General features: G+C 31.4%; 1 protein-coding gene across 1 annotated transcript in view; it reads right to left on the bottom strand.

Moving 5' to 3' along the window:
• Positions 1–16,825, bottom strand: part of LOC131854458 (serine/arginine repetitive matrix protein 1) — a 175,460-nt gene extending 158,635 nt beyond the window's left edge. The window contains exons 1-2 of the mRNA XM_059205575.1: positions 15,973–16,825; positions 13,157–13,292 (exon numbers count right to left, since the gene is read on the bottom strand). Of these exons, the coding sequence (XP_059061558.1) occupies positions 13,157–13,292; positions 15,973–16,361 (525 nt within the window). The 5' untranslated portion in view covers positions 16,362–16,825. The remainder of the gene's footprint in view (positions 1–13,156; positions 13,293–15,972) is intronic.
• Positions 16,826–17,700: the final 875 nt, after the last annotated feature.

Consider the following 17,700-nt stretch of genomic DNA (forward strand, 5'->3'; position numbering starts at 1 on the left):
CCAAAGTTTTATTCCCTCCAGTCAAATTACAACTCAAACCTATTATTATGAAAATAGTTCGTACGAACCTGAAAAAGTTCATTCATTTGTGTCAAGTACCACCACAAAATCTGAGCAAAACTATATAAATAATGTTTCTGATAGTGATAATTATAATAAAGTTTTACAGAATAAAGTCTGGGCAGATACAAACATTTTTGAGAAAGAACTATCTTCAACTACCACGTTACCGGTAGTTGACAAAGGAACTGCTTTGAAATTTTCAGACTTTATAATACAAAGTAACAAAAGTGATTATATGTTACCCTCAAAAGACAACAAAAAATATTCAGAACCAAATATTACAACAACTACAGAAAAAAGTGCCGAAAATATTTTAAGTAGTAATGTATTTCTTAACAAAATTGTTAATACTCACAAACCAGAAAATAAATATAATAATATAATTAACGACCAATATAACAAACAACAACAAGCCAAAACTCCAAAAAATCCTAAATTTATTAATTCTCAAAACAAATTTTATAATGATATTAAAACTATTAAAAAGAAACCGTTAGATATATCCGAAGTATTAAATTTAATAACAAATAAAAATCATTTTGAATCTAGTAAAATAGGTCCTAAGAATGGCGTAGCTATGTATGATAAATTTAATCCAAGAAAAGAAATCCGTTTCATACCAATGGAACCAATGAGTGAAGATGATGAATATAATAAAGAACACGAAAACCTAAACAGTGTACGTACAGTACACCATCAAAGTGAACATGAGATTCCAGGTAATATTAAAAATTATAAATTATTACTTCGGAATAACAGAGTGTTTCACGGTGACGAAACAAATGAAGAAATCAAAAGAGAGCTGATACCTCCTCCAATGAAAAGGTTACAAACATATAATTTACCACCTTTAGGACGAGCTGGACCATCTGTTAAAACATACTTACCTCCAATATATGTATAGAAGATAAAAATGTGATTTAAAACTTATTGATTTTTTTTGTAAATAATATTTCTGCATTTATTAGGATATTAAAAATTATAGCAGTTAATAAAAATAGATTATTGTCTATTATTTATTTTTATATATCTATTATAATTTAGAAATACATACGAGTATTATTGGAACGTGGCCTTCGAGAGTAAAGATCGCGTGCAGATGTCGTCTCAATCATATCGCTGTCTGTATTGAAAGCGTGACGAGAACACTCGTAGTTTTCTTAACAGCACTACAATCTTTACAGCGTAATAAATTCATGTTAGAGAAGAAGTTCATGTCAGTAATTATATATTTACAAAATACATACACATGCTCAGTATTTAATTACACTTTACGTACTACATACATTAATTGGAATTTCATACAGTATGAGAAGAACAACTATTTGAAAGTACTTTATTGGCATAAGTGAGTGAGTGTAAATTGGTTTATCAGGATAAAAAGGTATGCTTTTACTGCTTAAATATTCATAAATTTATGTTTGATAATAATTGATCAACAAAAATAACAAAATTTAACAAAAAAACTCATTTTCGTTTATTTTACAAAGCTAAGGGTAAGTAGTAACCGTCGTCTATATACATAATTACACGTAACCATGTGATACTCCGCATATATTGCCATTCCGGAGAATTAACGTGTCAAGCTTTCGTAATCTGCAATTTCAATCATAATTTGCTTTACTTAATAATATACAACTGAAACATTTTATTCATTTTAAATTCAATCTCACTCAATCATCATCACACTATAAAAACACAAAGTCGTCAAGATATCTTATCTGGATGCATTTGATGGATGCATTGCAGGAACAGCAATGGTTTTCGAATTTATAATTGCAGATATAACTAAAATATAGCTATATAAAGTATAAAAACTGACATTATATTCTAAATAAATCTTATTTATTAATAAAATTTATTATAGCTTAAAACTGTTGTTATGCCATTTCTTTGTAATGTAAATATTTTTGCTAAAATGATTTTTTGTAATGGAGTTAGAAAATGTATACATTTTTACTTTGTTGAATATTATAATTTCTTTATCATTTTCTTTTATTAACCATCTCAAATAGTAATTTTCCAAAATAATAACTTCGCATATGAAATAACAACTATCAAGAGATTGTCAATCATAATATCTTAACTAACTTTAGATACTATTGATTGACTTCAATTCAGCGTCTTGTTTCATTTCTCGGTTGGTTTTTATATTTAATTAAAACAAGTCTGGCTCTTCATTAAATATTCCAGCGTCTCTCTAACCTTTTGGACTGTTTACATAATTTTATTTTAGACAGATTTCATTTGCTTATTCAAAAATAGACTTTATATCTCTATCCCAAGGGTTTATTAACATTAGAACCCAATAATGAATCTTTCCCACAATACAATCCAATGTTGTATTTTTTCTTTGTCTGTAAGATAATAATCAACATTACATTTTGTTTTTATAGAGGGCACCAGCATTTGTTTTATCTCCACTAATACATTATTACATTTTTAGGGTTATTACAGTTAGTCACAGAATATCAAATAGTAGGTAGATAATCCCACCCTTTTCTCTAATAATTTATTAAACTTGTAATTTCTGTCTGTCTTTCCTTTTTAGTTCGTCGTTAATAAGACTAAAAAATAGCATTTTTTTAAATATTTACATAATATCAAAAGCTATTTTCAATGAAAATAATACATATGCCAACGAAACAAACCCCCGCCCCGGTTCGTAACCGCCGCATTGGTTGCATCTGTTGCAGTCTCCCCTCGCGTTTTATTGATAATTTATACATGTGCCTATGACGACCTTATAACATAAATATATATTTTCACTATTACGCCTTCTTTCTAGAGCTGGGACCTTATCCCCCCTCAGACACATGGCTTGTTTCGTCTATCTTAACTAGTCTCATACATGTTATTATTAATATTATAAATACTACAGTTTGTGACTATGTATGGATGTTTGTTGCTCTTTTACGCAGAAACTACTGACTGATTTTGTTGAAACTTTACAGTGATATAGCTTATATATCAGAATATTATATAGGGTATAAATTTCACTCGGATGAAACCGCGGACACAGCTAGTACATATATGTATAAACGTGGAAGGTAAATACGGTGCTTGTCGTTTTTCTATATAATTAAAATAGCAAACAAACTCACGGCATACTTGATGGAAAGCAGTTGTCGTCATCTATAGTTATTAGGTTTTGTATGTACAAAATATTATTTTTATTGAAATAAGTGGACATATTACGTGTTAATTAAAAAATACTAAATTCAATATTAACATTTTTATGTAAAAATATAGTAAAATTCAACCAACTGTCTAAAATTGCGCCGTATGTTCTCCATAAGCATATATCATAGAAGTAACACAGATCATATTATAACTAGATTAGAAGATAGTCTCACAATATGCGTCCCTGATTGCGTCGCGACGCTAGACTAAATTGCATCATGTTTACTAAGATTATTTATATTTTGTATAACACTGAGTGTGTACTGGGTATGTAATCAGACGGCGAAAATTGGAATATTATATGTGTAGGTTGTTGTCTGCATGCAGCCTTCCATTATTATTAATACAACCAATGTCGAAAAGAGATGGTAGTATATACATATAATACAATATATCTTACAATTAGTCAGAAATTCTAAGGACATTGATCTAAACATATTTGATTAAATCTTTTCAAATTTACATTCTCATATAATAATAATAACCCAGAACAATTCACACAGCTATATACAGTCCTAAGCTAATTAGAGCATGTGTTAAGGGTACAAATACGTAAAATATTTACATTATTTAAATTCTTAACCAGGTGTATATTAAACACGAAAATTTTAAAATACCTATTGCAAAACGTAAAATATTTATTTAAATGTATAGATTATATACATAAAAACCCAGACCAATACAAACTTCTCAAATTCATGAACATAAATGTTTCCATCGTGCGAGGAACTGGAGGATCGAACCCGCGAATATGATGTTAACCAAAACCGGTAACTATTGAGGGTGTCGATTGCCGTATATATCCGTGTTAATCTTATATTAATTCGATATTATGGTCATAACAAAATAAAAAGTAATCTATATTGGAAAATGAAAAACTCATTAGAAGATTAATTATTTAAACAGTATAATTTATGGGTCATATTTGTATATTTGTTTATATCTCAAGTTGTATATATTACAAGGACATGCATCGTTTAAACTATTTGAAAACATTTTTTTATAGAAACCATGTATCCGTCCATCCATGCATCCATCCATTAGAAGAAACAAAAGAAGAGAGCATATGTTATTTTTAAAATCTTTCTATATATTATTATCATCTATACATCCACACATATAAATAGAATTGGAGTGTCTGTTTGTAATATTGAAATAACCGTTTTTTACTACATGCATATGAATATAAATACGGTACATACACCAAAAAACACTTTTTACAATTTTTGTCTGTCTGTCTGTAGGTCTGTTTGTTCCAGCTAATCTCTGAAATGGCTGGACCGATTTTAACGGGACTTTTTTTGGCAGGTAGCAGGTAAATTTATTTTAGAAAAATAAATTTAAATTCCACGCGGACGAATTCGCGGGAACAGCTAATAATCAATAAAATCAGTAACGAAATGACGCACGAATATGAATTTAGGCGTGTTAACGAAAACGTAACACGCCAAAATTCATATAAATAGTCATTCATAAATCCATGCTGCTTAATAAAACATAAAACAATAATACGAACACACCATGTATCACAAAATGAATTAACTACTAATACGCAACCTCCATATTGTTGCTTTTATCCTATTATATAATACATACATACAGCGGAAAATAAAACAAAGCTGCAACAAACTTCGTTATCTGCGACATGTTGGTAAAAACAAGATATTTCACCGAACGCCAATCGATTCCAGATCCCACTGAATACAAACCGCATTGGAAAGGACATCAAAGTGGAAAAGCAAATATAAACACACGGAAAATATGTAAATTTTAATGCCAAGGCACGTAAGATCAAAGTCTAAGGATGGAATCGTCTGATTTTCACCCGGCAAGTTGAGTGCCCTTTTATTTTCTTTTCGATCGTGAATGTTTAAACCACAGATATATATATATATATATATATAAATCAATATTATTTTTTTAGGGCTTTACTGACTTGCACTATAATCGATATTAGGGAGGAATAATTATTATAATGCCTGATTTAAGGTTTGAAGATCATAGAATGTAAGTAAAAATTTAGTGACGTAGTCTAATAAATCGATAAATAGTTTCTGTAACACCGAAGCAAATAGTTTAGTACTAAGCAGCCTAATTTTAATTTAAAATATATAAATATTTATATAATTATATTTGTTTATATTATACTACTTACTTTATTATTGCAGGCTTTTATTAATTGCGTCATTATTTTATCACATAACAATTGAAAACTTCTACAATATATAAAGTCATTATCGAGTATTACGGGACCATCCAAATTTATTGACTGTTAATCATTGAACCTATCATGGGAGCTCTACGTGTAACGATCAAAGTTTCCCAATAACCCCGATTATACTGATTATAGAATCGAACAAAGATCCCTTAGATGTTGTTTTGTCGTGTTTACGGGGATTTTATCGTTGAGGTTGAGGTAGAGGATTTATTAGATGGGCTGTGGTAGATTAGATTGCAGTACTGCTATAAATTTTAGATATGAGATATCAAACTTATATAAAAACGAAGGAACCATTGCAAATGAAAACCTTATCTATTGTAAAAAAAAATACCATCCGGAGTCGTAGGAGAATCATATAACACAAGTATAATTAGTAAATCACGGGAATTTACCACGTTTTATTATTTCTTGTGTTTAAACATATAACATAATTTATAAATAAAAATAAAGATTCGTTTCAATTCTACGCACGGTCTGCTCTCACACAACATGGTGTTACTTAAGAAGTTAAACTTGGAAATAGTTTTAACGTCTCAAATATACTACGAGTATTAACATTTTGTCAAATTGGCACACAAGGTCCCGGCTTCAAAGTTGCGAACTACGGGGCAAGTTGACAAAATGCTCCAAGTCGAAACAAAAGGGATTGGATTTAGTTCTCCCCCGTCTGGCTGGATTTGCCAAAGTTTACCAATATTGTTGGAATCAATTTACACGCACTGTTTAAACAAATGGCAGACTAGGCTTTACTATCCATAGTCGTTTGCTATTCAGCAATACCTTTTTCTCTTAGACGGATTTCATATAAGTAGGTGCATATACCGACTTTGATAGTGATTACCATAATATATATTGTTCTTTGAATTCTGATGTGAAAACATTAGGTCGACTGTATTTTTATGACTTATATAAGATATTATAAGACTTATATGAGAAGACGATCCATTTAAATGTAAAGTAGTTTAGGATAATCTAATAATTAAATGTTTATAATATTATTAAACATTCTGAAACGTAATTTATTTATGACACAGACTACATGCTACTGTTAGCTCACGGTGTAGTTCCTCAATTAAATTAAATAAGTTATAAAGATTTTATGTTAATCTACAATCTCTGTTTCCCAGTATAAAGATGCATATTTTTAATACATTATGAAAGGGAAACGACCTTTGAACGAACGTAGATCATCGACATATGAATTAATTCAACTCTTTATCCAAAATATATAATAAATTTGGTTGCTTAACAACCAAATTCAAACAGAAAAGAGAAGCCACATCAATTATATTGAATAAATATATAGAAAACAGAGAGTAATTTCAGGATCAAAATGATTATGCTTTTTGGAAGCTGACGTATGACTTACTACGAGTCTAAATATAATATTTCAAATTAAAAGTAAGCTTATCTGGCGACTTATTATAAAATTATAAGAATATATGCAAGTTTTAGAAATAAAAATACTTAAACGTCATTTATAACATTGTCCTTCTAACACCTAGTCTGAAATCTAGGCGGCAAAACATATAAAGAAGCGAGATAAGATCTGTATAGCTATTTCAAGTCGTCGTAAATTACGTCATTTTGACAATGTGTAAAACTAAGACCTCATAAAAACGTCGGAAATTTTGAATTAACTGTGCATTAACCTGAACACGAAAATAAATGTCTACTTATTTCATATATTATATTATATGTTGCTAACTTTGAATACAGATTTGATGAACGGGTCTCATCGCTCCTCGCATCATCTGGTCTTTCCTGCTTCATTTCATTCAAAGCCTTATGAGACTATGTAATCGTAGACGCTTTGAAACCTATATAATAACTACAGAATATGATTGATGCAATTAATAAAAAATATATATCAAGTGTCTGAAGCCTTGGACTCGAACGTCTCGAACCAAAAAAAGAACACAGTGACAGTTTGAGAGGATACAGATATAATCAGAATCGACCGATTACCGACTGCGAAGTGTAGCGTAAATCCTTAGGTAATGTTTTGTTTTCTGATGAATTAATACCAGAATTACGAAATTGCAGGTTTATAATTGAGCTTGCTGCATGCTTAGTTTGAATCAATTATACCTAATAAGTTGATAAATGAAAAGACATATCTATTATTAATAAGTTTGTTAATGTCAAAATATATGTATACATAAGCGATAGATCATATGTAGGTACAACACATTCTCCCTCTAAGAGATGCTGTAAATGAAAAATCAGGAAGATGTGCGTATGAAGGTTCATTCATTCAAGGGAATTAAAACGTCACTTTCATCGATCACATAGGTATGACAATGCATGCCTAGGGACAGGGGATGCAATGTCATCACAGCGATTAATTAGTGGAAAATGAACATCGCACGGATCGACATTTTCAATTACAAACCGTATCTGAAACTGAAGTTGATTACAGTATGGCCGTGGGGCGAGCCGATTTTAATACGCATTTTCAAATCGAATTATAAACTAGTGAGTCGAATATTCGTATCTATCGACACAATCATGGATTAATTTAAACACTAGACTTACTTCATACGCTATAGCATGGCGGGAACCACAGGGATGGATACAAAACCCTAAATGTCAGGTTTACGAAAGCTAATTGTATTCAACTAAATATATTATTAATTGACTATTAGATTATTTCAATTAATGCATTAACTTGTAAACTAAGTAGATACTACTTGAAATTTACAACTTAAAGTCATTAAGTTAGCCCCTTTATTTTGCTACTTTAGTTACTCAAGCATAAAGTAACGGATAAGAGAATATTATGTTCTATTTTCAGTGATAGATCCAATGGGAAATACTGAATATTAGCTAATGTTTTTATCTGAAACATCTTTATGTTTTGTTTCGAGACAGGTCCCAAGAGTCCTGACTACTAATTTAAAGCTAACTCTGTGTCCAAATACAATGTCTACAATTTATACAAAAATATACAAAGATATAAATATGAAACATTGATTTTAATTCCTAAATGTAACTTTATTTTCAACCTTCATAAATGGAAAACTAAGCAAAGGAAATAAGTTCTACATCTATATTTTTTCATCACCATCTTCCGACGTCTAGCAGACTCATAAGCCTGACTGTGGAGCATCTGGCGCGCACCACATTAGTATGTTGATGAGGCAATCGCGATCACCAACCGGGATAACGTGATTTATATTGTCGCAAGGGCTGACACCTATGTGATATTTTATTGTTGTAACATTACTGATTTTATTGTTCTATTACCGTTTATACACTTACTTATAAGTTCATCTCATATACATATGTATTATAAAATAATATATAGAAATCTGCAAATTATGAGCAAATTAGAGCGATACAGTCCGTATCTACAAGAGCTCGTAATTCAGTAAAGCTAGTTACTACGGATGATGCTGTTTATGACTGTAGACGATAATAATCACTTTCTATTCATGGGCTGTTGGCAGTGTTGCCATTCCCATTCCAAAAAACCTTACAATAAGCAATATGATGGAAATTAAAATATTTCCCTTGAAACACATTTTTATTTGGCTTTCAAAATAGTTATCAACCCTGTACGTGCGGTGGGGGACAAAATAGGGTCGTGTGTCAAATTTTTCACGTATTTTCCTTCGATAGGTTGTCGGCACAGCGGAGAGCGCGGTGCCCGGTGGTGTAATTGATAGGACTACAGGACAGATGATATTAATGTGTCCCGACTACAACGTGCGCACACAATTTATGTAGCAATACCGCACAGCCTAGGGTTTCGATATTCATATCATAAGATTACGTAGACATCGTTTTTTTTTTGACGAGTACAATCTAGGGGGGCCTTGCTTCAGTCTAATCACCTGACAATAACTAATACAGATATAATAGTAAATAATACAGAAACACTAGGAAAAATAATTTGATACATACCTACCTATGTTTTTTACCACTCAAGTCGGTGTAATCTATATGTATTATAAGCCCAGTAACTAACTTTATTTATAATAAATCCATCTCTTCTAGGAAAATGAGTGATATTATATTAATTTATATCTGTGAATTAAAGTGTTGTAATAATTTGCAAAGACATGATGACATAGTAATATAATAATAATATATATACTCAATTAAAAATATATCATAATATTTTCACAGGCATAAAGAATAAATCTCGAACGCTTACGAGCGCCATCTATACCACACATGAGTAAATACAATTTACGCAGCGGGAGTGCCATCTATCGGTATGTTTTAAAACCAATGATGACAGGTCACAGTAGTTCAAACTTTTTATGATATAATATACATTCAACAGATGGAGCCACAGTATTAATATTTTAGCAATTTTCAAATATTTATTTCCTATATATAAAAATTGTAATGTTCAAATAAAAATTATATATTCTATTTCAATAGGATATAATGAAAAACAATACTTTAAACATAGTAGAATTTCATAACTATCGGTATTGGTATAATTATATATAATTTATTATATATAGACATTGCAATTGATATACAACTATATTATAATCTTCATATTATAATAATAAAAACATTTGTGTGCTTTGATATGAAGAAATTATTTTATTCCAAGTATGTTATTATATTCTTATCATGTAAATTGAGTTAAAAGTGGTTTGCATTCAAAGGGTATGGTCTTCATCCTAAGTATGATAAAATCCAAACATATTTTATATTCGTACGTCACACACATACCTACGTAAAAAAATTATATGCCAAGATCTGGAAACAATATATTATACTCAACAATATATTAAAACCAACCTGTTATACCACTTGTTCAACATCTGGCCTACGTTGTAAGTTCTGACTATTGCTGCAAGGGCCAACCCCTTTAATGTCCACTACTTCATTGAGTGGAAGATATTTTCTAGTAATGGGGACTAAGTGGTCCTTTACTGCAATGTATAATTGTACCATGAATCTTACTAATACATTTTATGTTATCTGTGCTAAAATTATAAACGCGAAAGTTTGTATGTATGTATGTTTGTTACTCTTTCACGTAGAAACGTATGGATTTTGATGAAACTTTACAGTAATAACTCTAGTTTATACAGCAGAATAACATATAAGTTATAAATTTCACGCGGATGAAGCCGCGGGCACAGCTAGTATATAATAATTTAGTAAATTAATACTTAACGATCACATAAGTTGAATGTTTTACCACATAGAGTACTTAAAGAAAAACGTGTAAATATTGGAAAGTGTTATAGATCTATTACCACCTTAACTAAAATCTTATTGGTAAAATTAATTATTGCTTTAGTAAATACATATATTTCGCAGCACTATCAATAAAACTAAATCTCATGCAACTAACGTAAGAATGCACTCAATAATAAGTTCCTTTAAGAAGATCCTTTACCCGTCGTGACTCCCTGAAGTGGCTTCTTTGTGGGGAAGATGGCTCATCTAGATAAGAGGGTGCCGCTTTCACGTCCACAATTCTGACGGTATATTCTACCCTTACAAATTCACAACTTAGTCACTCCAGACAAGCTTCTATAAGGCTTGAAAGGGAATTAATTTTTGAGACGCGCTTAGTACGCGAGATTGATGATAACCGTATCTTAAATGAAGCATAAAATATTATAGTTTAATAATAAATACGTTGTAGACAAATATCAGTTTCAACGTAACTTCGGGGCTTATTATATAAAGCTGTTATTGATAATTCTCACTTGTAACAGATTATTATCGGTTTCCAAAATTCTGTTAACCATGTGCGTGAGAGTTTGAGATACAAAGCAAACTAAGTTGTACAGTTCATGATTACAAATGTTAAAAAAACTATATATTAGTAATATCGCAGAATAATAGCAGTATTTATTATATGATAGTAGATATATGTACATGAGACAGATATAAAATTCGCCTCAATCCTGAAAAGAATGCTGCTTGTGGAGTACTGGTTTGTTGCAATCACGGAAATTAATAAATTGTTTTATTTCGTTAGATTCATACAATAAACATATTGATGAAAATATAAATTAATATAAAAAATAAATATTTAAAACTTCATTATGTACAAAATAATGTACCTTATTTTATTCTATCTCTATACGTAGATAAATATGAAAAGAAAGACTTACAAAGTAAAATCATAATTGAAATCCTTATTAAGGTATAATTTTATTTATTTATTTATTATATTTGTACCACTAATATAATAAATAAATAAATAAAATTATACTACTAAAAAAATTTAATCAATATATGTAATATTTATTAAATATTTTTTTAAATACTATCTATTAGATATATACCTAACGACAAAGACTCCAAGTATACATATATATAATACATGATATGGGATTGGTTTAGTTTCCTAATTCTGCAGAATCTGAACCGATAACTGTTAAGGAAGAAAAGCTCTCTAGAGGCGACCACACGGGTTTACACAGCGTAGAACCCCATTGAAAAATGACCTGCAGGTTTAGAGTTCAGGATAGCGGTGGTTCTAGGCCATACTTCACTATAGGTAGTAACAGTTATTATCTGTGTACAATAGTACATATCCATCTATAAATCTTCCTGAGTGTTTCGAGATAATACTGTAGATTCTTACGAAATTCATTTAAAAGTCAGAGTTCTCGGTTAGAGACTGTTGAATAATACAGGAAGTATCCAACGGCGACACTTTCTCGAAACAACATCCTGTACTAGGCGGGTACTTTTTGCAATTGTATTGTAGTCATTAATATTAAAACCGTTGAAAGTACTCTTGAAGTAAAATAAATTCATTTTAATGAATTGTCTCTGAAATATCTACTGACTAATTTACAAACAAACGGTAGAGAATATTACGTAACTAAAGAAACGGTTTCATTGCGCACATATATTATGTTTAATCCTGCCTATTATTTTAGTTATCTATTAATTTACTCGGAAACAATAAGCTAAGCTGAATTTAAATAAATTGTGGAGCATTTGCAGAGTTCATAAAAAATATAAATAATTGAACATTTGTGAATTTTACACTGATGATTAAACTGTATAGACTACAATAATTTTTCTGCGTCTTGATTACAGCTGTGAAGGTACTGCGATGTCAGTAGCTACGCAATGAGTACATAATTTCACGTGACGTCGTTTGTCAATATTTGAAATATATATATGTATATTACAAATTCCAGTACTAATCGGTGATTTTTCCTTACATACGTAAGAAAAAATCACCGATTAGTACTGGACTTGAGTAAAAATTTTATATAAATAATATACATAGAGGTCGACTTCTACCTTTAAACATTTTATACACATTGCATGGTATATTGGCGCAGTAAAACACTGCATTATGTAAATAGTTTGCTTGTTTTTACCTCTTGAAATTTATATGCCAACTTACCAAATATATGCAGTATTTAGAATGACAGTACCTATTTATCACGATCAACAACCCGAAGGAAGCGCAAGATTTTTAATAACGGGACCTAGTAGCCCCATTACCATCCATGTACCTAGGTTGGCCTTCTCGCAGTCCTAGCTGGATACCATCGTGGTAGTGAATATAGTGAATTCGTCGCAATGGACTAACTGACCTAACTTGTGCTCATCTTATAATTTTCCTCTACCTCCACCTCCCCCAGCCACCATTCTATTACATGTCACTAATACTGTCAATCTATCTCATGAACCAAGTCGTGGACAAAACTTATAATATTATAATAATTTAATAACCTGTGAACCAGAAGCAAATTCATCTGCAGGAGGCTCCCTTGTGAATCTCTCAAACTTGAAGCTGTTTGAGCGGTAAAGCTCGTTATCCTCGCGGGAACGCCTGCCGCGGCAAAACCGGCGAGTGATTGACGTATGCCTGAAGCAAACCAGACTGTTAATAGCTTAATGAAACTACTAAAACTAAATAAATATGCGCTATGGTGCTCAAATATAATATATTTGTAAAATTTTAAAATAATTATCTAAAAAAATTATTTTTGTGAGTAATGGATAATTCTACACATCTACACATGTAAATAAAATTGGAGTGTCTGTTTATAATATTGAAATAATCGCTTTTTACTATATGCATATGAAAATATAAATACGGTATACACCAAAATAACAATTTTTGTCTGACTGTTTGTTCCGGGTAATCTCTGAAATGGCGGTACCGATTTTGATGGGACTTTTATGAGATTTTATTAAAAATGAGAATAGTCTTTGTTTTTAATTACTACGTGCATTGAGTATGCACCGGCTATAATAAATCAAGCATTCATTAATTGTACGATAATATACGTTCTCGAATAAAATTGGAAAAAGTATAACTTTATATAGGAATTACGATTAGATATTAGATTTACGATAAGAGATTTAATCAAAATCGATCGATCAGACCCGAAATGAGAAGAGAACGCTTGATTAAAATACCAGAAACATTTAAAATTAAAACATAAAACATATTATTCCTTGCTGACTGAATGATACTTGTAGCATGGGACAGAGACCTTAAATCTGTGATACTGTTCCTCCTGAATATATTTTTTACTTACTGTAATCAATATAAAATTAATGTGTCAGGAACTTTTTATTCAAAATTCCGCCAAGTATTTCCTTTATTATAATTCTGTTAAACTACGTTTGCGTTACCGGTATACATGCATAGATACTTATGTTGCTATAGATACTTTTTTTAATCAGTCTAAAACGTAGCCAATGTCAATCTAAAAAGTAGTCCATCGAAAGCATTAGTACAGGCCACAATGATAATTTTTGGTTATTATCAAGATATCAAGAGATAACAAACAAACTCACTTTCAGATGACAATGTATTATTCAGGGTTTATAATTCCGTTTGCTTGAAATAAGCTATCATTCAACTCGTAAGAAGGTCAGATAATATAGAAAACCAAGTAACTCTTAGTACAGACAATTTTTTTACGGTTGTTTTACAATTATACACATTACGGTTGTTTTAGAATACTTAAATGGGATATTTATAATAAAAATATTGTTTATAAGCCACCAATATTTCGAAACTCTTACAAACGTGTTGGTATATAATAATTATCTTATCTGTGGTCTCGGTCAGGGATCAACTGGAGTTGGAGGTTGATGCAAACAATTGTTACGAACAGACTGATCTGTCTACCAGCTTCTTAATTTTATTGTATTCCAGTATGTCTTGGTAAAGATAATTTTTTCACTGTTGTATACAATTGTACATATCATACACATGGGATGTATTCCATGATGATATTATTTATGAGCTTCCAATATTTCGATGCAGTTACAAACGTCTCGATCGAAACCAAGAAGTTTGTAACAGCGTCGAAAGCTTCATAATCTATTTAAAAAAATGGTAAATATAAGATGTGAAAATACAATATTGGCACTATTTTGTTATCATTATAGTAATATTCACTGCGTGTGGGTGTAGGTAGGCATGTTAGTAATGAGTTCCTTTAGCCGCTCACAGAGAACAAACTACGGGACAGAATTCGTCGTCGGAGCATTCCTCCCTCATGTTCCAAGTGTTGGCACATAAAAAATAATTATTATTTTAATCACATTTGTTTTTTAACAATAAGCAACACCAACAAGATTGGTTTTTTTAATATGTGATAATGGCGGATCAACAGAAGGAGGATTATAAAATGAGCATGAACAGATCAGTAAGTCCATCGTGGCCAATTCACTTGGAATCTATCACGATGGTTCCTAGGGGGAATCGCGTGGAGATCAATGGTATATTAAATCATGGTATATTACTAGCGAAGGGGCATAGGTTAGCATAGCGATGGTAACAACTACAACTAACAATCCTCTTCCACATAATGTATAACTATTATCAAAAGCATTTAACAGAAAACGGTACATTTTGAAGTTAATATCTAAAAATTATTCAGAATTAGTAAGATATCGTGTACCGTAGGAATAATAAAAATAATTCCACTCAAACAATCTCAACCAACAATTTTTTTTAAATTGTTAGAAATTTGTATTTATGGTCCTTGAAAAGCAATCTGTCAAGCTGACGTTTTTAGTTTGATATCTAAGAAATAGCTTATTTATTTACGAGAATTGCAAAGACCTTGTGATCACATTCATACTTCATGGATGTTGTGGCAAAAATATTTAATTTCCATATTCAGACGAAAGTAACAGAATTTTTACAAGTAACATAGCTATCATGTGTGTGTGTGTGTTTAAAAAGAAAGAATGTAGTAGTGTAGTGTAGCTAGATGTAATTTACAATCGTAAAAATATCATATATACCTATAGATACTTGTTATTAACTTGTTGTTACTGCATTGCTAAACAGCAGACAGTTATCTAGGATAATTCCCCATAAAAGAAAGCTGACTAATTATTTCCATTTGAGACAGCAATTAAAACATGCAATAGAAGCAAAACTTTTATACTTTCATTCAACGTAATGTAAAAGTATCTTTGCTGCTAATGCCTGTCAGTCACTAATCATAATCTTGCAATCTACCGTATAGCAGTGTGGTGTAGAAGCACTACACTACACACATTAAATGTTCACTTACCTAGACTCACTAGAATGTAAAGGCCATTGTATTCCGAAGATCTTCAAACGAGCAGGAGGTCGGCGTTTCTGTTCCGATCTAGTATTTTCCTCTACTGGCGGAGTATGATGCCTCCCTCCTGAAGACGCTCTTGTTCCACTTCTACGGCGTCTTCTGCGTCGTCGTTCAACTAAAATTAAATTATCGCCGTTCCTTATAATATATGAGGAACGTAGTGTCGACTTTTCCTCGCCCTGGCGTTGTCTGATCAAATCAGCAGTTCTCAATGTATGAATATTTTGGTACTCTGCTTCTTGGGGCACAGTGGCTGTTACTTCCTGGCTAGTTCCGCTTCCATCCCTCTTCTTGCGGGAGGAATGGAGACCGACTCGACGCCAAACCTTTTCCATGAATCCGTATTTCCTCTCATCCCATAATGATTTACCTCATCGCGGTATAACCGTGAAAAATAATTGTTTTTACAACAAATAAAGTATTTGATATAGCTCAATCACACATAATACAATAAATGTAAGTTTCACTTGAAGCATTGATTTAATATTTTGTATCACGTCCAATATCTAATATATAGATATGCGTAGATAGTCCAAGCTGAAATGTACAATACAATATCACTACTAGCAATGAATCACAATTTGATCAGCCGTTCCCTGTCATTGTTCTGAAGTTCAACGCTTCTAGTTCATCAAACTGGCGGTCCCAACCGTTAGACTGTGGACTATTCACATCACACTTCCTGATACCACTGAGTTTATCACTAATCCCTTTTATTAAGACGTAGGTACTAGGTTAGTAGAATGAGGGGCGAGAATAACGTGTTTTTTGACATCGCATTTACAGAGGTCCCGGCCCATACAGGGTGCGGGTGCTTTCATTACGCATGCGCGCCCCCTTTGCTTATATCCCTCGCCTGACCGAAACTTCAAAATGGCGGACCTCCGACCCCCTTCCCGTTATTGAATATCTAATTTTATCGTTATGCATTCATTGTTATACACACAGATCTGATGCATACGCGTCGTATTTTAGGTACGTAACAAAAGTAGATATGTTGCTAATCCAATTTAAAAATTTTGATACACTACGTGTTCTGCTTGTGAACAATGAACCATATTATCATACCGATAGGAGCGATCATAGCCTTTCATTGGTTTGCTAAGCAAGCAAATTCTCAGCTGAAGTTTGAAGTTACAGCAGATAAAAATAACAATCAAGTCGCTTTTTAAATTGGGGGCTAGACAGGTTTTTACATAAATATTTTACATATTTTTTTCATATGGTTATTTTCAAGAAAATGTAAGTACGTAACTTAATAGTCGTAGTAGAAGAAGACTAGTAAAATACTAACAATTTTGCATACGCAAGAATCTAACTCCACAAATAAAAAATTAAAAAAGTAAAACCATTCATAACAATAATACAGTATGTATTGTTAAAAAATCATATAGAATAATTTAAATAAAGCAAATTAATAAAATCGGTCAAGCAATCAAAAGGTTTAATAGTACTGATTGAGAACTTCTTATCGTCTTTACTCGCGACTCGTACAATTACTCTTACGCTCTTTCACGCGCGAATCGGTTTTCACGCAGAAACGAATGAACATGTAAATGTAGAGAAAGAGAAAAACCGCGCATACTGCCAGCTCGCGCATTCTCGCATTCTTCAATTGTCAATGTTTGTAGTTTGCAAGTACCTATTATTGCAAAATTACGGACAACTGACTAT

This window comes from Achroia grisella, unplaced genomic scaffold (assembly GCF_030625045.1).
Source record: "Achroia grisella isolate CSIRO2021 unplaced genomic scaffold, CSIRO_AGI_Agris_v1 utg1186, whole genome shotgun sequence".
Taxonomy (NCBI): domain Eukaryota; kingdom Metazoa; phylum Arthropoda; class Insecta; order Lepidoptera; family Pyralidae; genus Achroia; species Achroia grisella.